The 21,085-nt window shown below is 39.4% G+C and overlaps 1 protein-coding gene and 1 long non-coding RNA gene across 2 annotated transcripts; both read left to right on the forward strand.

Annotated features, from left to right (window-relative positions):
- Positions 1-141: 141 nt before the first annotated feature.
- On the forward strand, positions 142-14,791 carry rel (v-rel avian reticuloendotheliosis viral oncogene homolog). Its single transcript, XM_044046281.1, has 11 exons — positions 142-242; positions 721-759; positions 2,419-2,558; positions 3,083-3,231; positions 5,094-5,185; positions 8,709-8,849; positions 10,703-10,807; positions 10,974-11,192; positions 11,314-11,376; positions 11,464-11,538; positions 12,048-14,791. Exons 1-11 carry the CDS (start codon positions 236-238, stop codon positions 12,968-12,970), a joined length of 1,953 nt encoding a protein of 650 aa, XP_043902216.1. The 5' UTR covers positions 142-235; the 3' UTR covers positions 12,971-14,791.
- Positions 14,792-16,280: 1,489 nt separating this feature from the next.
- On the forward strand, positions 16,281-18,537 carry LOC122782081. Its single transcript, XR_006361885.1, has 4 exons — positions 16,281-16,369; positions 16,714-16,804; positions 18,122-18,180; positions 18,422-18,537. It is a non-coding gene; the product is annotated as an uncharacterized LOC122782081 (long non-coding RNA).
- The last annotated feature ends 2,548 nt before the right edge of the window (positions 18,538-21,085 follow it).

Genomic DNA, 21,085 nt, shown 5'->3' on the forward strand with positions numbered 1-21,085 from the left:
CTCTCACTCTCAGCTGCTCTTGATTCTCTCCGCTCTCTCTGGCCTCCGATTGGCCGGTGCTGTCAGAGTGGGCGGGGCCATGAAGGGGGGATTCCCACCGGTCTGCTCCAACAAATATGATGTTTTCAGTGCAGTATTCACTCATTCAAGTTCAGTGTGAACTCTGAGAAACAATCACCTTTGGAAGTGAGTGAGTGAACCAGTGTGAGAGTGTGAGTGAGTGAGTGAGTGAACCATGAACGGTGAGTAACTGCACCTTTATTTACCTGTTTGACGTCAGATGTTACTGTGTTTATTTACATGTTAGTACAGAATTGAAGCTTTTTCTTGTAGATTGACAGCAGTTATAGTTTTACTGTAAAGCTCTTAACGCTCTGATCTCGTGCTGCAACTAACAAAGTCTTTTTATTGTTTATATTATCGATCGATCGATTGATCAGTTTATTAGTTGTGTGTTTGGAAAATGTCCAAAAGTAACAACTTCCTTAAAAAGTTTTTGTTTTGCCGACGACGTTCGACTGAACATTTTTACATTGTATTAAAAATCAGAAATAAGCGCACTAAAAAAGGGATTATCAGCATCATTTAGGATTATCTGGATTAAGTGCAGCTCTGAAACTTCCTCGTGCTGCGTGGACAGACGGACACACAGCACCGGTGTCAACCATTGAATCCTGTTTATACGTGTTTGTCTGACTGGTGCCTGTTTGTCCTCCACAGTTCTCATGCCGTCCATGCTCGAGGACGATCCACACCTGAGTAAGGACTCGAGACATTGTCTTTATTTGTTTGACAGCCTGTGTCTCGTCTGTGTCCGTGTCTTAGTTACCTGTTACTGCAAGTCTCCACTTAACAGCCTGAGAAAGAAGAAAAGAAAATGTGTTGCAGATTCATTTCACTTCCTCAATTTGTTTTCTTTAGACCTGCACTGTAAACGTGTGTGTGTGTGTGTGTGTGAAGTGATTTATTTCTTGTTTATTTCTCATTCTAATGAGGCAGAACCTCATTTTCTGAGGAACTGGGTTAAGTTTAGAGCTTAAGATTTGAATCGTGGTAATGGCTAAAGTCGAGCTTAGACATGAACTAAGTTATAGTTATAGAGTCCTGACAAAGATAGCTGCACAAATGTGTGTGTGTGTGTGTGTGTGTGTGTTTCGCTTCTGCATTTGCTGATGTACAGTGGCTGCACAATGAGGAAGGCACTTCTTTCTTTTCAGCGAGTTGTTGGCAAACGTGCGTTTCTTAATTATGTCAGAAATGTAACTGGACTTGTTTGTGACTTGAACGTGTGTGTGTGTGTGTGTGTGTGTGTGTGTGTGTGTGTGTGTGAGAGAGACGCAGCTTCACTCTGATTGTGCGGCACTCACAGTGAACTTATTAAAACACAAATCTTTTACAGTATTTTTGTGTGTCGCTTCAGAAAATCACACGAAAAAGAAGTCCACAGAGAGAGACTTCCTGGACCAGTTTTGGTTCCTCTCTTGGTTTTTGTGTCGTTTCACACTTTGTTGGTTTGGATGCAGATCGTCTGAGTCTGGACTCAGTAAAGTAAAAACATGTTGTTTGGCTAAAGTGGACGAAGTGAACACACCCAGGTTACTAATCAACGGTGTGTCATCGACAATCACACTCATTACTTCACATGGTAAACTCTCTGTGTGTGTGTGTGTGCACACAGTCTAAATCTAAGCTGATTTGGCAACGTCATCATTTTTATGGATGCTAATGAAGCTAAAAGAATTTGAAACAAAAAAAAGTTCATTTATTCATTCATTGACTAAACACCAAAAAAAATCAGGAAGAAAACTCCAAGTGGGCGGGGCCATCTGCCGAGGCCGGTTGTGGTTAAAGAGGATAAGGCATTTTTTAAAAAAAAAAAGACAAAAAGAGATGAGGACAATGTTATGTTAAAGTGATAAAGTTCAAGTGTAGTTTTATGAGGCAATGACATAGTGGAGATGGAGGCTCTCTGCCAGCAGGGGGCGCCATAAAATACAGTTTTTAGTCACTTAGCAAAAGGCTAACCTCAGAAAATCTACGCCAGCAAAAGTCTATAATATTGTGAAAATATGTTTCCTGTTTTATCTCAATGTAGAATGAGATAGAATAATAAGCATAAACTGAAGTTTGCTAACCACTCACTCTCCCACACCAAAGTCCATAGAGAAAATCAGTGATTTTAGCTCACAGCTGCTGGTTCTCTGCTGCCCATTGTGGTCAGTTTGTGTCAGTGAAGTAAATCTGAATGAACTATTTCAAAAGCTGAATCACTAAAATAAGACATTTGAACTTCAACAGCTGCTGTGTCACTGATTTGTTTCTGTGGGAGAGTGAGTGAAGTGTTCAAAACACATTCTGAAGATATCACAGACACGTGGGTGTACATGTGTGGTGATCACTGACTGTGTTCCTCTGCAGTGGTGGAGCCGTCGGTCCAGATCTTCGAGCAGCCGCGGCAGCGCGGCATGCGCTTCAGGTACAAGTGTGAGGGTCGTTCAGCCGGCAGCATCCCCGGAGAGAAGAGCTCCGACAACAACAGGACGTACCCGAGTCTGCAGGTCTGTCACCTCCACCTCTAACTCCAGCTTAACTCATCAGTGTGATGTTAATATGTCATGTCAAAAGAACAAGTGGAACATTGTTTTCTATCTAAAACGATATTAGATGGAATAGTGTTTACCTCATCCGCTGTGAATGAGGTAGTTTTTATAGATAACTATAGACATTTGTGCAGTACATGATCAATAAGTCCACAGTGACCATTCAGTATAATGTGAATCACATGATTTCAATGCTATTCCAGAGTGTACATCACTAAAACTAAAAACTAAAACATTTTACACTATATCTTGTATGATATGTGTATTTACTGCTTTTAGCATTAAGGTAACATAAAACATAAACATAAAACGTTTTTAAAGTAAGACCGGAAAGCTTCAAGCTAACACTCTTTCACAGTGAAATTTAACTTAAACAGTTCAAGTTTAAAGTTTTACAGTTTAAATATTACAGTGCATTTAACTCTTTCAGTGATAAAGTTACGTCCTCTAAACTATTAAAACTTCCTCCTCCGTCTCCACAGATCCTGAATTACTCTGGAAAAGGTAAAGTTCGCGTTTACCTGGTGACGAAGAACGAGCCCTACCGTCCTCATCCTCACGACCTGGTGGGGAAGGACTGCAAAGACGGGTTCTACGAGGCCGAGTTCGGTCCGGATCGCAGAGTGATCGCGTGAGTTTCTCCTCTCTCACAAACACACACACACACACATTGGTAAGAAAACCAAAAACTTACTATATATATTTAAAACAGTAAAATGTAGTACTTTTCACAGTAACTCTAACTGTTTTAGTAATAAATCAACACTAAACCTGTTAAAAGTACCATTTCACAGTAGACCAGTAGATGATGACAAATATGGGGAACTGAAGACGTATCTGTCGTATGTGAAAATGTGATTTGTGTTAATTAAATATAACATTTTTTACAGTGTACTCTTTTAGTGCTAAAGTAACACAAAGACAATTCAATGAAACACTATTTCTTAGTGAATTTAACAATTTTATTATTAAATTAACACTAAAACAGTTCATATTTCACAGGTGAACAAAAATGATGCCACATTTGGGCACTGACCAACAAATAAATTAAAAAAAAAAAGTAATAATAAATAAATTGGTAACATGTAAATTATGTAGATGAGGCACATTTTCTTCTTATAACTTCAGCTTTAAGAAGGTTATTTTTCTGAAATTTTAAACAATTTCTTTTGAAATTGTGAACAATTTTTTTGAAATTTTAAACAAACATTTTTGAAGGTAACATTTAAATGTTGTCAAAAAAAACAACTTTTTTTCATGCAACAGCCTGAAAACTGTAGGAATCATCACACAAGCAAAAAAAATGTGTTTATTCTGGTGAAAATTAACTCTCTAAATTTTATTTGTATATAACACCAAATCACAACAACAACAACAACAATAACAGTTCACACAATGAACAAACACTAGGCATCAGTGGAGAGAAAAGCAATCTGTGACAGAACCAGCCTCAAAGATGAGCAGCATCTGCCAAGACAGGTTGTGGTGAAAGGAAAAGGAAGTGCGGGACAGTGGAGAGGAGGGTAGAGACAGAAGAGAGAGAGTTTAAAAACCTTTAGCAACATTTTTTAGTTTTTATAAAGAGATTTAAAAGTCACTGTCAGGTTCTAAATATGTGTCTGACACGTCAGAAAAAAAGATGTGGGAACTTTATTATTTAGTCAGTACAGTCAATGAAAACACACACACACACACACAGGTTTGTGCAGCTATTCTTCTCAGGACTTCCATGAAATTCAAAAATCTTAGTCCTAAACTTTACCAGTGGCTCAGAAATGAGGCTCTGCCTTATTTGGAGGCAGGTTTTTTAGTCTCCATGAGGACTGCTGGTCCTGACAAGGTCAGTGTTTATGACATGAAACAGAGGTCACACACACACACACACACACACACACACACACACACACACACAGACGCATATTTGTTGAACCGTGTCTGCGATTAGCGGAGCAATATGGGAATTCCCCCGAGTGACATCACCCATATTTACTGTGTGTGTGTGTGAGTCAGTAAGTTTAGGGCTTGTGTATAATTCACACGTCTGTAGTGAATCCTCATTCGTGCAGTCGAATGAACGAGTGAACGCCTGTGTTTCAGCAGACAAAGAAAATGGCCGCCACGCATCATGACATCACCTGACACACTTTTTTGTTTTTGTTGACTCTTCAGTGTCGGGCGGTTACAGTCGAGTCACTTCCTCTTCTCTTTGCTTTGTTTGATCACAGACTCAGTTTCATGTGGAACAAAATAAAACTAATCAATAAAAATCACTCAAATAACTTCATATAATATAAACATCAATCAATCTTTTACCAGATTCTCTAGAAGAGAATATTGCGATATAATCATATAAATAATGGAATCAATAGAAATAAATACAGAAAAATACAAGAACATTGTCGATTTTAACAAATGAAGTTCGAAATATGTTTTGAAATAAACAAAATGTCATGTTTTCACTCATTCATTCATTCATTGTTCATCCTCCTGTAGTTTTCAGAACCTGGGGATTCAGTGTGTGAGGAGGAGGGAGGTGAAGGACGCCATCGTCCAGAGAATCACCAGAGGAATCAACCCCTTCAATGGTGAGTGTCTGTCTGTCTCTCTGTCTGTCCATCTGTCTGTCTCTGTCTGTCCGTCTGTCTCCGTCCGTCTGCGTAATAAATGTTACGTATACAAACTTTAGTCGAGGGCGGCCATCTTGTTTGCTGAGGGACAAACGTGCGTCGTCGTCTTTGACTCGAGCGCTCGGAGAAGAAATGCGACGTTTGGATGAAAAAGACGTGAAGATGATGTCGTGCTATTTTAAAAAAACAAGAAAAACGACTGTTATCAGCTGATCGTCACAGTGCTGCGTGCGTTTGACCCACTTCTTTTTCCTCACCCTCTCACAGCTCTCACCCCACACACACACACACACACAAACACACACACACACAAACACACACACACTCTCTTGTACAAACAGGCGTTTGAGTTACTTCCTCATTCTTTGTCACAGTTGCTCAATTCAGCCGAGTGAAGGAGGCCACGTGAGAGCTGGGAATGCAGGATTCATTACAGAGGGGTTCCCCGGCGCTCATGATGATGATGATGATGATGATGATGATGATGACAGTAGGTTTGTAAGAACACGGAGGTGATGGAAGGTTTTCTGCTGTGACAGCATCATAACAATCTCACTGTTAGACACACTTTTCCAACAGGAAACTGAAGTAATCCACTCACTCTCCCACACCAAATCCCACAGATGAAATCAGTGATTTAAGCTCGCGCGGACACAGGAGCTGCTGGTGTGTTGCTGCCTCGTGTGGTCACTTTGTGTCACTCAGAAGTCATTTGAACTTAGTGATGGAGGCAGCTTGTGTGTGTGTGTGTGTGTGTGTGTGTGTGTGATTGACGACAATGTTGTTTTCCAGTATATTTGTCATATGTTGAGGTTGAACCAGAGCTTTTCCTTTAGCATGTGATCACATTTGGAAATATAAAATATAAGAAGTGACAAACAGCTTTAAAAGTGACTTTAAAGAAGACATTTTAAAATATATCCAGTTTCTCTGATTCCAGTCCTTCAAAACCACCAAATCCAACTGATTTTTACAAACTCATAACTGACTAACTGTAGACCTTACTTTACAACTGTGACCAAACAGGAAACCAAAGTGTTGCCTCATGTAAAAAAAAAAGCTTTAAACAAATACTCAAAGATATTCCGATTAAACAGCGACTGCTGTTCCACTGCTTTGGTCCCCACTAAAGTGAGGAGACCAGCAGTAGCTGTGTTTCCCTCTAAATTAGCCCTGGAAATGCGCACAACCTAAATATCACAGTAAAAAACTGGTAATGAAAACAATTACATTTCCAAAAACATCTCAAAAATGATCTTTACACGATTTTTACATTTTTACTAATGTTAGTGATTTTGACATGATTCCAAACCTATTTTTTATCACTTTACAGAAAAGTGTTTCTTGACAATTCTTTCTTTTATTCTTTGCCACCCCGAGAACTCAGACCGGCCACAATCATTTACATGAAACTGCAGATGTATACATGTGTACGTATAATTATATATACATGTGATAGAAGTATAACAGAGATGTGTGAAATTGTGAGTCATGCAGTGGAGACACCGTTTGTGGTGACGCTTGGCACCTGCCTCCCCTTCTTTCTCACTCTCTCATAGTCACTCTGAACACTCACCCACTCACACACACCCCCACTCAGACCCCACCATCGCTGTCCCCATCACCACAGCCAGCCCCCGTCTCACACACACACACACACACACACACACACACACATGCGTGCAAAGCCTTTGTTTCTGCCTCCTTCAGTTTCTCCACTCGTGTGTGTGTGTGTGTGTGTGTGTTTGTACTTGAATACTGAATTATAACACTTTAAAATAAAAACAGCACTTTAAGAAAGAAATTAAAATACTTAAAACAACAAACAATATTAAAATAAGTAAAAAAAACATTTCTCCCGTTTCCGACTTCCGATGATCCGTGAAATACGAATCCGGGAGAAACAAATTTCCTTCAAACTCTCGCAATCTGTGTGAAAGTTCCAACGTTGTTGTTGTTAACTGGTTTTGCGAACGATGCCTGAGACACGTTTGTGTTACGACCTCTCAACTGGCACTCAGTGAACTCGGTGGTTGACGTGGCTTCTGATTTCTGATGTAAAAGGAACACAGCGTTAGCTTCTAACCTGCTGAAGCTGAACATAGAGATCAATCATTATCATTAAGAGCAATCGTGCAACCAAAGATCTCCTGTAAGAAACATGATGTGAGGCATCGGATCAAAAACAGCGAGAAAAGCTGAAACTATCATGAGTTGTTTGGCTCTTTTTCCTTTTTTTTCTGTTAATCTGACTCAGCAGAATCCACACAGTAATCTGGTGGTAATCTGAGCTGTGACCTGTGTCTTCACTTGGATCTGAGCCTCTGAGGAGGAGAAAGGCCGGTGGCAGCAGAGCATGTTTAAAAACACACACAGGAGTTTCCCACACACACACACACACGCACACACAGTTTTTAATGCTTCTCTCACATTCTTTTATTATGTTTTTAAACATTTTAAATGATTTCAAACCTGGTGTCAGTTTGAGATTGATCTCAACGTCACTCACCACTCGTGCAGGAGTCTCAACCCCCTTACTACACACACTAACATACTCATTCACACATTCACACACTCACTCACTCACTACTTTCCAAACTGGGGTGACGTCGCTGAGCGTCACCGTAACGACACACCTGTAGGCGGGGATGGCCTCGCTCGAGAGATACAAATTAGGAGATGGAGGAAGTGAAAGTGAGCAGATGTGAAAGCCTCTGTGTGTGCGTGTGTGTGTGTGTGTGTGTGTGTGTGTGTGTGTGTGAATGTAGGCTGTGGACGTTATCTGTGACGCGTTCACTCTGATCCACAGTTGAGGTTTTTGGGGACGACCTACACATGTGACACCAGCAGTATAGAGAACATATATATATATATATACATATATATATATATATGTATATATATATGTATATAGAGTTCACATGTTTGCAGTAAAGCTTTTTCTTTTAGCAATAGCTATTTTGCAATGCAGTTGCAATAGAGTTATAATATATAAAAAATAGTACTTATTACTTATAACTAGTACTTACTAGTTATTTAATGTAAGACTGCATTTTCATTTTGCAATGATTGTATCATCTGCATAGAAAATAACAAGGAACAACAATTATTAAAAGCGACGAAATCTACATGACTGATCATAATAAGCTTCATTATCACATTAGGGAACGTGATAATGATGATATACATTTTTAACTTTCCAAATCTTCATTTTTCTCCAGTTAATTTAAACCAGTTAAGCCAACATTGCTATATAATGTATCTGCGATATAGTTATAAATAAAATAAAACCAACATTTTAAACTTTTAAAGTAAAGCTGTTTTCTGAATGACTTAATTATTCTGCAATGATTATAAATAAACAAGAGTATCATCTGCATATAAAAGAACAAAGACCAAAAGTGAAGTATGTCGCTAAAAATGTTTTTCAGTAGTAATTGCAAAATGATGTTTATATTTGTGTGTTTGTGTTTGACCTCAGTTCCACGTGAGTTGCTGCTGCAGACGGAGGAGTACGACCTGAACGTGGTTCGTCTCTGCATCCAGGTTTTCCTGCAGGATGAAAACGGCCACTACACGCGACCTCTGAACCCCATCGTCACCAACCCCATCTACGACAACAGTGAGTGACCTCGTCAGATCGACGGTCATGTAAATGTAAACATCATCACGTCATGTGCAGGGTTTAACACTTTAAACCACTTTATATTTATTTTCATTTCCACACAAACAAAAGCAACAAAATACTTAAATAATTAAAGAATAAGATGATAAGATGATGAAGTTAAACTAATTCAAATGACCTCAAAGACATTACAATATAGAGTATTGTAAAAATATATGGGAACAAACTTTTTAAGGCAAGTTTATTAATATATCACATTTCAACCACAAGGCATTTTAAAGTGCTTTACAGTAAAACAAAAAAACAGAAGCATTAAAGATATAAAAGGCAAAATAAAACAAGGAATTAAATGGAGAGGTAAAAGAAAGAGGGGAGAAAAGGGAAATTAAAAAAGACGCAGAAGTTGCAATTATGGTTTTCAGGCTACATTTAATTAATTGATTTTACAGATCTGCACTCAGATATTTTAAAATTTTATTTAAAAATTGAGAGATAAAGATGGCCAAAAACAACTTTAAGGGTTTAAAGTTTAGGAAAATGTTTGCAAATATTTTATGGACCCAGAAACAACCACTTTTGGAGCCCCTGACCTAAAATATATCTTTAAAATTAAATATTATATTAAATACCATAAACATTTAAATAAAATGTTATAAAACAATAGTTGCTGGTGCAGAGTTTGTGCAGGTAAAGTGTGAGAAATGCATGTGTGTCTCAACTCTGCTCTCTCACTCACACACACACACACACACACTCACACAACAAAAACTGAGAAAGAGGAAGTTCCGTTCACACACGAACCCTCAACCAGCGCCGTTACCATGGAGCACTTCCTCTTCTGACAACAGACGTGTGACTTGTGACTCAATCTGATACGGCTTCGACTCACCGACCGCTCTGTTTGTAAAGTCTTTTCAAACACAAACACGCGTCGAAATGTGCGAGTTGTGTGTCAGGGGCCACGTTATAAATAAATTCTGCGTCAGACACGAGAAAAAAACATTAGTTAATTTAATCGTGCATCTTTATTAGGGGTCACGATACGATACATGGTCCGCGATACCAATAATATCACGATACAACGATTCTGTGATAATCGATATATTGAGCGCCCCAATCGTGAATCGCACGCCAGTTTTCTGGGTGACTTGATGACTGGTTGCCACAGGTAGTCCGATCTATCTCACTCACTTTCTGCCCCACCCTCTCATTCTTCGGCAGGTGGAGGAAAACCTCCAACATTGATTGGGGTTTTGCAACTCACACAGCAGTGGTTTTTCATTTGGTGCTTATATACTTTTTTTTGTTCCAGCGATTGTTCGCAAATTTTGGTCCAAATGTTACAACTCGAGCAGTTGTTGAATGCAATCACACACACGTAGCTTCTTCTCTAAAACTGCACCACAGGATTTGTGGTAGCGTTCGGTGGGTCATTCCACCAGTGTAGAACGACACATGAAAAGAGTCTGGATTGTCTTGTGCAGGGTGTTGGCACCGCCAGATGACAATCCTTGGATGAACGGAGGATTCGAGGGGTTACATGGGCAGCTAAGGGTAGCCAGTGGGGCTCAATGAACAGAGTGGTGACATGAAGACCAGGCACGCTGTAGTGGTTTCACATCACAGGTCGGGAGGCCTGTTAGCAGGGCGTAGCAGTAGTCAAGGCGGGAGACGACCAAAATCTTTTGAGAAGAATTTTGTCACATTTATGTAAGATGGTAATAGTTATAGGCAGGTAACGTTCAATACAGATCCAGGAGGTTCTTCTGGATCCAGTGAAAAGTTTGTGCTCTTCTTAGGTCTTTCCTCTGTTGTTTACCTTGTTGTTGTTGTTGTTTGTGCATCATCAGGGGCCCCAAACACGGCAGAGCTGAGGATCTGTCGGGTCAACAGGAACAGCGGCAGCGTCAAAGGACAGGACGAGATCTTCTTACTCTGTGACAAAGTCCAGAAGGGTATGTGTTGTCTGCGTCTCCCGTTTCACACATTTCACACTTCTCATGTTTTTCACCTAGCTTAATTCTATTTTCATTTTAATTCATCTTCATTCAATCATTTCATCCATTAGTCCTTTCTCTGCATGTTCATTCCTGTCATCCCATCATCAAATTTTACCTCCAGATGACATTGAAGTGCGGTTCTTCTCATCCGACGGCTGGGAGGCCAAAGGCTCCTTCTCACAGGCGGACGTTCATCGCCAGGTGGCTATCGTCTTCAAGACTCCGCCCTACTACAATACCTCCATCACAGAGTCGATCACGGTGCAAATGCAGTTGCGGCGACCCTCGGATCAGGAGGTCAGCGAGCCCATGGACTTCAGATATTTGCCGGACGACAAAGGTGAGCCATGAACCTTAGATTCAGAAACCTTTCACACCTCTGATAGTAGCCTAAAGGAAATTGGAACCAGTTCTCAGTTATTTCCAGTTTCTCTACATGAACATTTTGTGTTTCTCTGTAGACCCGTATGGCTACAACGAGAAAAAGCGTGGACGATATGAGCTGATTAAAATGGGATTGACAGGTAAGAGACTTGGAACCCTCTGAAGAGTTGATACGATTCTACATGTAGAAGCATTTATTTAATACATGTCATGTGATCTTCCTCTAGGTGGTAATTTCTCTGGTCTCGCTATGAACAGACCGAAGGCAGTGTCGCAGTCTACCATGAATCATATGCGTAAAGGTAACAGCTTAATAATGATAGTTAAAGATTGTTGTGGAGACCCAGCATAAAACAGGCACAGCTGTTGAAATAGATGACATGTTAAGCAGTCTATGATATCTTAACAATATGTTCCCCACTTTATATTGCCATGACACAGCTTTTTTTCCAGCCAGAACCTGGAGTTTGTAAACCATTTACTGTTCTGCGCCAAATCCCATTGAGAAAATCAGCGTTTTTCAACTTGCCAGAAAACAGAAGGTGGTGGTCTACTGCTGCCACAAGGATTTCAAACACTGACGTCACAAAATAACACATTTGAACTTCACGATACACACAGAGATAGATTGATTTACAAAGCAACGCGGATTAATGATGAGATAAACTTAAGCTAAGTGGCTTTACTGTTTTATCCTTATCTACATGAGTAGCCATGTTTTTACTGAGATATTAGCTCCCGATGCTAAGGGAATGGGTTTATCAAAAGGACTGCTCTGCCATCAAACTAAATGTCACTCCATGTGTTCCAGACCCCAACAACATGTACTTGAGGCAGCAGACTGCATCTACCATTCAGCAACAGCAGCAGCAGCAGCAGCCCTCCATGTTCAACCAACCGTACCAGCCGGGGCCTCAGAATGTGATCATGACATCACATGTTCCTAATGTACAAATCGGCCAATCATGGGCAAATCCTAATCCAGCACTCTCAGTGGATACAGTCACCATAAACCACGGTGCCATGAGCAATCTGCCACGTCCCAACAGCAGCAGGCAACAGCAGCCAAAGCACGGATCTGGTTACCATCGCAGAATGGAGCACCCCAGCTGTGAGAACAACACCCTACCACAGCTCTCCATCGGGGACCTGCAGTGTTTGGATGCAGTCCCTCAGGCCACTTTAAGGAATCAGTCGGAGTCCCCAGCCTTCCACCTGCACCAGCAAAGGGCTGAGCTTGACTCTGAGACCAGGGCCCAGAACCATGCGGGCAACCAGAATCAGGGACTCCAAACTATGTGGCCGACTTTTAATACCCTCAATACAGTCCAGAACACATATAACGGGTCAGTCCCTGGAGGTGGTAGCGGGTCACAGGGGCTAGGCTCTTTCCCCTTCCTTGAGGGAATTGAAGGTGATGATTTTCTGAAGATCCTGGTGGGAGGGTCTTCTAAAACTGGCCTCCAGCTGAAGCAGGAACCCCAATTCACAATGACACAGGAGAGCCACACTGCTCTCATGCAATCCCCAAGAGAAAGCCAAGGTATAACGTACACCAATTTGCTCCCTCGGCCAATGAGTAATGGCACAAACATGGATCAAATGATACACGATGGTAGCGGCGGTGCCCAGGGTCTTAAGAATCTTCAGAATCCTTACTCAAACAGTATGGCCTCAGACGGCCCCTTTTCAACTGTGGCTGACTGGATCAAAGCCACTCGCCAAAGTGAATGAAAGCAGTTGTGGCATCAAAAAATAAACTGCTCCGAGGGCTACACTGGTATGGTCTGGTTTGGCCGTGCAAAGCCACAGATTTTGCTTTGTGTGTGTGGGCAATAACCAGACAAGGAGGTAGGAACTGTCTTGTTCCCTGATTTGCCAATGACATCACAAGGAATGTTACCTACATCTAACTAGGTCTGGTCTATGTTGGGATTTCCCCATTGCATTTTTCCTTGACGACTAGTAACATAATTCATTATTTAGTTTAGTTTTTGGCCTTTTTGTCATGTTTGGCCATTAACCATTATCTCCCATTAAATTATACCAAGAAGGATACACCTTTTGGAATTTTTGTTGCTAAAAAATGGGAGGACACATTTATTGAATTGGTTCCATGTGATGTCGTGTGTGGTCTTTGTTTCTCATCAGCAAACTGTAAATACACTTTTATTCCACATTGTATCAACCCACGAAACAGAGGCAGCTCAATTTCAGAGGTTCTCTTGTCTTACACCAGTGACACCATTTTATATTTGTGTAAGGTGTTCTGTGAAGGTTCCACCCTGCAATCATTGATTGTGCATTCCAGTTTTAGTTGGAAGTCGTAATTTCCCAGTTACAAGTAGGAAGATTAAAGTTCTCAACACATTCAAACTCCAAACTTGAAAAAATCAAAATGGATGCTCTTAGCATCAACAAAATTAAAGATGTACTGGGGGTTTTAGCATTTCTGTGTTCTTTATTTCCGATCCAATACGTCGTTCACAGAGTATTGTCCTACTGGTTCCAGTTTTTCATGTATGAAATACACTGTAATGCTTATCAAATGGACCAAGTTAGCTTACTACTTAGCAGACCTAACTGTGTCGCTAACATTAACCACAGAATAACCAAAGGTGGGGGAAACATTTCGATACCATTATGAAATTAGACAAATTAGAGCATGTCAGAGAAGACAAAGTAGCTTGCAAATTAGCAAAGCTAGCTGAAAATGCAAAAAATACATATATATATATATATATATATATATATATATATATATATATATATATATATATATATACATCAACCACCAAATATCCCAGTTACCCACTCTCTGTGGAAACTGGAATGCACATAACTCGGGTAGGACTTACAAGAAAACTGGAATGAACTATTTAAAGTGATGAGTTGCATTATAGCTGTGACCACGTCCCCTTATTCACTGATTAATTTGGATTACTTTAAATAAAACAGACCTGGTTTCTAACACGAGAGCGTGGTGGATTCATGCCTCACTGTGGTGTTTTCTAAGGTGAATGTACTGCTTTTTTTTTATCATTTATTTGTCTCTCTCAGGAGAAATTCCTGTTATTGTAGATTTACTTATTATTGTTTCATTCATAGCTTGATATTTTTGCTTTCTTTGACAGACTGTTTGCTATTAAGTGCACTCTGTACATACATGTTAGCCATAGTTGAGCATGGCTTGTGCTAAAACACTCGACGATTGGCAAGGTACTGAAATTTCCATTGAGGAAGTGGGAGGAAGCACTTTGAGTAGGTGTCTTTCCTTTGTAATGACTATGTCATACCAGTGATCACATGTATTCTCCAGAGTTTTCAGAGATGTTTTATTGATACATACTGTATGTTAACTTTTTTGTTTTTCTTTAATTGTTTTATTCATTCAACACAAAGCTCTCTGGATAGGAAGTGACTGGACATGTGATGACGATGATGATGATGAAGATGATGGAGAAGAATTTTTCTTACTTAGTGTACATTCCAGAAGCTTTGATGAGTACATTGTAAATTTTGCTTTTTTTAAAAAGAAAAAAATTGTTCTACTACATTTTCTTTATTAAAAAAAAATCACTTTCTTCAAATTGTGTCAGTTATTTTTATTTCTCAGTAACAAAGTGCTCATATAACAGATATAATTGAGATATAATTTAATCACTTATTGATGTGATTTTGAAACACGGTGGGCATTAGTTCTCATGTCTAAATATAAAGCAGAACTTTAACCAAAAAAAAGAAGCAAGAATGGAAAAAACAGAACTCTTAGTTTCATAATAAAATATCGGTTAGTGCAAAAATAAAAGCTTCACCTTATAAAACCTCTGCTAATTTAAGTGTACGTCATATTAAGAATATGAACAACAAAAAATGAAGTTTGTGTCACGTTGTATAAACCACACCAAACCCCATCACAGCACACACTTTGGCTTTTGAGAAACTTCACAAAGTGACCACAAGTGATTGGTTTACTAAGCCTGTCAAATGACAAGATAAAGCATTGAACATGTTATATGTATATGAATTTTTTGTATATGTACTGTGTATATGTATATATATATATATCTTGATACATAGACCACACACTCTCCCACACCAAAGTCCATAGAGAATATCAGTGATTGTAACATCACAGCACACAGGAGTTCCACTGCTGCCTCCTTCACTAAGTTTATGTGTTTAATTTTGTAACTGTGGTGTTTGAGTTATTTCAGTTGGAAACACATTAGTGCCACAAACTTTTCAAACACGGCAGACGACCAGCACCTCCTGTTTCCCTAAGTTGGTTTTCTTGATGGACTTTTGCGCAGAAAGGTGAGCTGTCAACAAAGTGATATCAGCATATGTTTCCAGTTGGAAAAGATAGCCTTGATGGTGAGATAAGAGACGTAGTGTCAGAACCTCACATATATATATATATATATATATATATATGTATATATATATGTACATACATACATACATACACACACACACATATATATGTCACACAGTGGTTGTCATCAGTAGGAATAATAACAATATTTCCTCAGGAGAAGATAACCTGACTCAGACATTCGTCATCAACAGACTGAACCATGTGACTCTGCACTTTCAGTTTGAATCTGTCATCACGTTACTTTTCGTCATGGCTAAACAGAGCTGGACTGAAGTCAATATGAAAGCGAGTGTGAACAGTGAAACCAGGCTACGGTCAAAACCTGTTTCACTGCCATATTTAGGCAGAAAACCTAGGCAACAAAACAAAAGTGGCTCCATATTTCTTAGAAGGCCGGGTTTTAAAAAATATTATATGCTATACAGTATTCTTTGTCATGTTAATCAAATACTTTCATATCTCATGAAATTTGACAAATTTGGACCAAGAAGAAACCAACATCACCAACCATGTACATCATCATTTCAATAGAAACGTCCAGAACTCTAGAAACGATAGAATACACACATACTATTCCACACTTTCTTCTCAGGAGCCAATAACAAGAGCCTCCACAAGGAGGCAGTAATGCAACAATATGGTTGCAGAAGAAGAAGAAGAAGAAGAAGAAGAAGAAGAAGAAGCAGAAGGAGAAGGTTCTTGAAGTTCAGGAAAGTTTGGACTTTCTCCTTCTAAAAACCGTAAAAGAAGAGGTTGGTGTCGTGAAACCTTGAGAAGAGAAAATGTACCTTTAAAGCTTATTTTCATGCAGAGTTGGAAATAGAGTTGGATGATAATTCCACAGTCTTCATTGTTTTTATATTTGCATGGTCTAGTTTGTCTGAAATAGCTGCTACCCATCGTGTTCTTGAAGTCTAGAGAACTTTCAACTGATTTGATGAATGTTCGTAGAACAGTTCAAAACCTTGAACATCCATAGTTGAAGAAAAATGCTTTTTTTCACATTATTTTGGTGCAAAGTCACTGTTATTTTTAAGGGTTTTTAATATAATGTTTGTTGTTTTTACTGTTTTTATGGTCTTGTTTTCTCATACAGCAGCCTGGACCTGCCACCAACATGGCTGACGAGTGACGAGACACAGTCCTAGAAGGACTTGGACCTGGTTTTGATCTCACAATGTAAAAAAGTAAGCATTGCCGGGTTGTGTTAAGCACACGTAGCTTGTCCGTCGCCTCACCGCTTCTTCTCATGACACAGGAAATGACGTGTAAGTCAGACACATGTGAAAAGAGATTATTACCTTGAGGTTGAAATGATGTTGAGGTGACAATGAATGACATCATCAGGGCTCCGTGTCATAGGTGAAATCTTGATAGATCTGTGATAGAGCGTCTGTGATGCTTTACCCCCATTATGCTGTTGTTGGTTCTTTTTAAATAGTCTCTGGTTAGCATTTAACTGTTTTGCTTTATTAAGCTTTCTTATATGACATCAGGGACTGATGGTATCATGCAAGAGTCTAAATTGAGTAGTAAACATGGTAAACTTTGTTTGTCATGTTTATACATAGTTTGTACTAAAGATGCTTCTGTGTACTGTACATATCTCTTGCTAATGTTCTGCGAGGCAGTAACTCATCACTTTTCTGACAGGAAACTGAAGTTTGTAAACCACTCACTCTCCCACACCAAAGTCCATAGAGAAAATCAGTGATATTAACATCACAGCACACAGGAGTTATTGATCCACTGCTGCCTCCATCACACAAATTTCAATGTGTTATATTGTAAATTCAGTGATTACAATCTTTTGTTCAGATTTACATCAGTGACACAAACTGACCACACGAGGCAGTAGTAGACCAACAACTTTAAGCTCCTCGCAGGCTAAAAATGTAATAATAATAATTAATTTCTCTATGGACTTTGGTGCAGGAAAGTGAACAGTTTACAAAGCAACAGAAATGTCAGTTTACAGTTATTATAGTGAGATAAACTAGTAAAAGAAAACTACCTTATAGTTATTGTAGGTGTAAACTGGCATGGATTTTACAACGTGAACTTTATGTTACATTGTTTTAGCCATAGAAATACTTAGTAGCTCATAAGTAGGCTGCTAACAAAGATAACTAGACAGATAACTCGTTAACTATGAGCTACATATACAGATAACTGGTTAGTCAAATTAATAAGTAGGCTGCTAACAAAGATAACTCAACAGATAAACTTGCTAACTGTTTGCTAAATATACAGATAACTAGTTAGCTAAATGAGTAAGTGGGCTACTAACAAAGATAGACAGATAACTTGTTAGGTATTAGCTAAATAAACAGATAGCTAGTTAAGTATTAGCTAAATAGACAGACAACTATCCCTAGCCCAAGTTAGCTAAATTAATAAGTAGACTGCTAACAAAGATAACTCGTTTATGACCTAAAATCATTCATTTTCTCTATGATGTTTGGTGTGGGAGAGTGAGTGGTTTACACATTTTTGTTTTCCAGAAGGAGAAGGGCGTCTAAACATGAAAGAAAGCAGAAAACTTAGCCTGAATGTGACATAGGTGAGTTTTTCAGATCTTCCTGGTGTCCACACGTACCTGCCTCTGTCTCAGCTGCAAAGATACTGACTATGTGTAAATACCTCAAATGTAACCACTGAACCTGAACTATCTCCTTGATGTCAAGTTACCAGAAAACAAATGACAAGCCAGCCTCGGGCGCGTTGTTTTCCTCTCGTTTTTATACTATACAATATTGTAAAGTCGTCACTTTGATTCTAATCAAGCTGCTTTTCTCTGACAGGAGGGTAATTTACAAGCAGACGACGTCCAAATGACGCGTCGTTACAGAGGAACCCAGGATGTGCTGCACTGGCTACGCTGGTTTTCTCTTGTACTGGGAGACTGAGGTGTATACTGCTGTGTGTGTGTGTGTGTGTGTGTGTGTGTGTGTGTGTGTGCGCCTCGCTTCCTTCCTGTGTTGTTGCCCGGTGTGAAATCTCACTGAATCTCAGGGTACTGTAAACAACCTGCTCCCAGCTCTCATGCACACACTGCATTTCATTTATTACTCCATTTCCAATGAAATCTGCAGTATTTGGTCATTTTTCTATTCCCTTAAATCTCATTTTGCTGAAAACAAAATGGTTAAGACCTGAATGTGAAGTGAAACTGAATGACCTACATAGACTTTAGAGCTGCAGCTAACAATTATTATCAAAATCAATCAATCTGCTGATTATTTTATTCTTTAATAGGTTTGTTTTTTGTCCCAAAACTTGAAATGATGTCTTGTTTTAATGATTTCTTTATTTTATGTGGTTTTAGAAAGTCCTGATATAAATGCAGCAGATTGCAGCTCCTATACCACAAAAGGCTCACCTAATAAAAATCAAGTGTACAACATCTTATGAATATATTCACCACTTCATCTCACTGATAGCCCTTTTCTGAATGGAAACTGATGTTTCACTCTCCCATTGCAAATCAGAGAAAAGGAGTGATTTTAGACGTCGCTGTTCTACTGCTGTTTGTGTGTGTGATGTTAAAGTCACTGATTCTGTCTATGGGCTTTGGTGCAGAGAGTGAGCGATGACACACATTTCAGTCTCCAGTCACTTAAAGGTGTCCTTAATATATCATAGAATGAAGATTTTTAGTCGGTGTGTGTTTAGTTAAGTTGCTTTAAAGCTGTGTCACAATCACCACCCTGAATGATCCTGTTTTAATACATTTAAGTGTGGAGTGTTAAGAGATGATGCAGGGTGATGACATCACACTGCATGTGTGTGCTGGTGCACACGTGTGTGTCATGTTTGCTCCTCGGTGAAGTCAACTTAAGTTAGTCCTTGACACACGGTGCAGTCTGGGTGTGTGTGTGTGTGTGTGTTACGACATTTCCTAACCGTGTCCTGGAAAAGGACGAGATAGACCTGTTTAGCCACCTATTTCCAGTAACGTCCCTCCCTCTGCTGCGCTGTCTCCTCCCCCTCTCTCTTCTCTGCTACCTTCCTTTCTTCCTTTGAAGCTCGCACACACACACACACACACACACACACACACGCGCTGACACACTGACTGAGTCTGACAACATCGTCATCCTGTCACACTCACACACCTCAGTGAACCTGCTGTTATGTCACCAAACGAGTCTGAGGTTAATCAGCCATCATTCAACAGAGACGTGCAGGTGCACACACTGTAATTAATAATAATAATAATAATAATAATAATAATAATTATAATAATTATAATGATGATGATAAATCAATAAATCAATCAAACAATGTTTATTTATATCAGCCATGAGGTCCCCAAAGGGCGTGACGTAAAAGTATAAAACATCAACATAAAAGAATAATAACAATAGACCAAGTGTCACTTTATTAGGAACAATTTCGTAATAACCAAGAGCAGCATTACATGTCACCAAACTGCATTGTGGGTCTGCATACTACACATGTTTTTTGTCAGTTGCTACGTGTTAGCCAGGACAGAGATTGTGCGTTCTAGCACAACTCGGCTCGGCTCTACTCATTTTTTTGCTTTTCCATCAGCGATACACCAAATTCTTATAATTCCAAAATCTTCTTATAATTCCAAATCGCACTGACTGGTCAGAGAGTCATGAGCGAGACGTCAAACACAAGAATCAAAGCCAACAATGTCCAACTGTAGATCAAATTTAAAAAGAATCCCTGAGACCATGTGTTCATCTCCAACATGTAGCAAAGGAAAAGTCTAAAATGTCAATATTTGACAGAGGAGTCAGCACTGCTGAAAGCCGCCGATCGTGACCACGTTCAGTGGTATTTCAGTTCAGTGACTGTGTCTCCGTTCATGCAGGAAGTACTGGGTGTTACCCTTAACCGAACCCAACGTCTACCCTAACACTGTTTAAGCCATTAAAAAGTTGTGTTTTTCTGTTTTCAGATCCAAGTGAGAGTTATCAGTTTCATGGAATCATGCCGGCAGAATGTCAATATCATTATCAGCAGATCTTGCTGGAAACCACATGTCTCGCGTGAAAAGTAGGTGAGATGTCAAAACTCAAAAATAGACTCACATGTGCATTCGAATCTATTCAAATGAATGGCGCCGGAATCAAACCCTTGATGGAATGCAGCAGGTCCAGGTTTTACCTTCCACCAGCACCAAGTGTCAGACATGTAAAACTGTAAAACCCTTTTTACACGGTAAGAAAAAGTACGTCCAGAGTTCCATCACTTTCAAACTACTAATAAACATATATATTCTAGTTAGTTCAGCTAGTTCTAAAATTATTAACTATATTAACTTATAATTCCAAAATCTTATTATTCCAAATTTGACGTATGTTCCAAAATCAAACCCATGATGGAAAGCAGCTGGTGCCGGTTTTACCTTCCACCGGCACCAAGCGTCAGACTCGCCCACTGTTACACGATACGTTCAGAGTTAGAGTTCCATCACTTTCAGACTTTCTTTA

The sequence above is a fragment of the Solea senegalensis genome, linkage group LG15, assembly GCF_019176455.1.
Source record: "Solea senegalensis isolate Sse05_10M linkage group LG15, IFAPA_SoseM_1, whole genome shotgun sequence".
Taxonomy (NCBI): domain Eukaryota; kingdom Metazoa; phylum Chordata; class Actinopteri; order Pleuronectiformes; family Soleidae; genus Solea; species Solea senegalensis.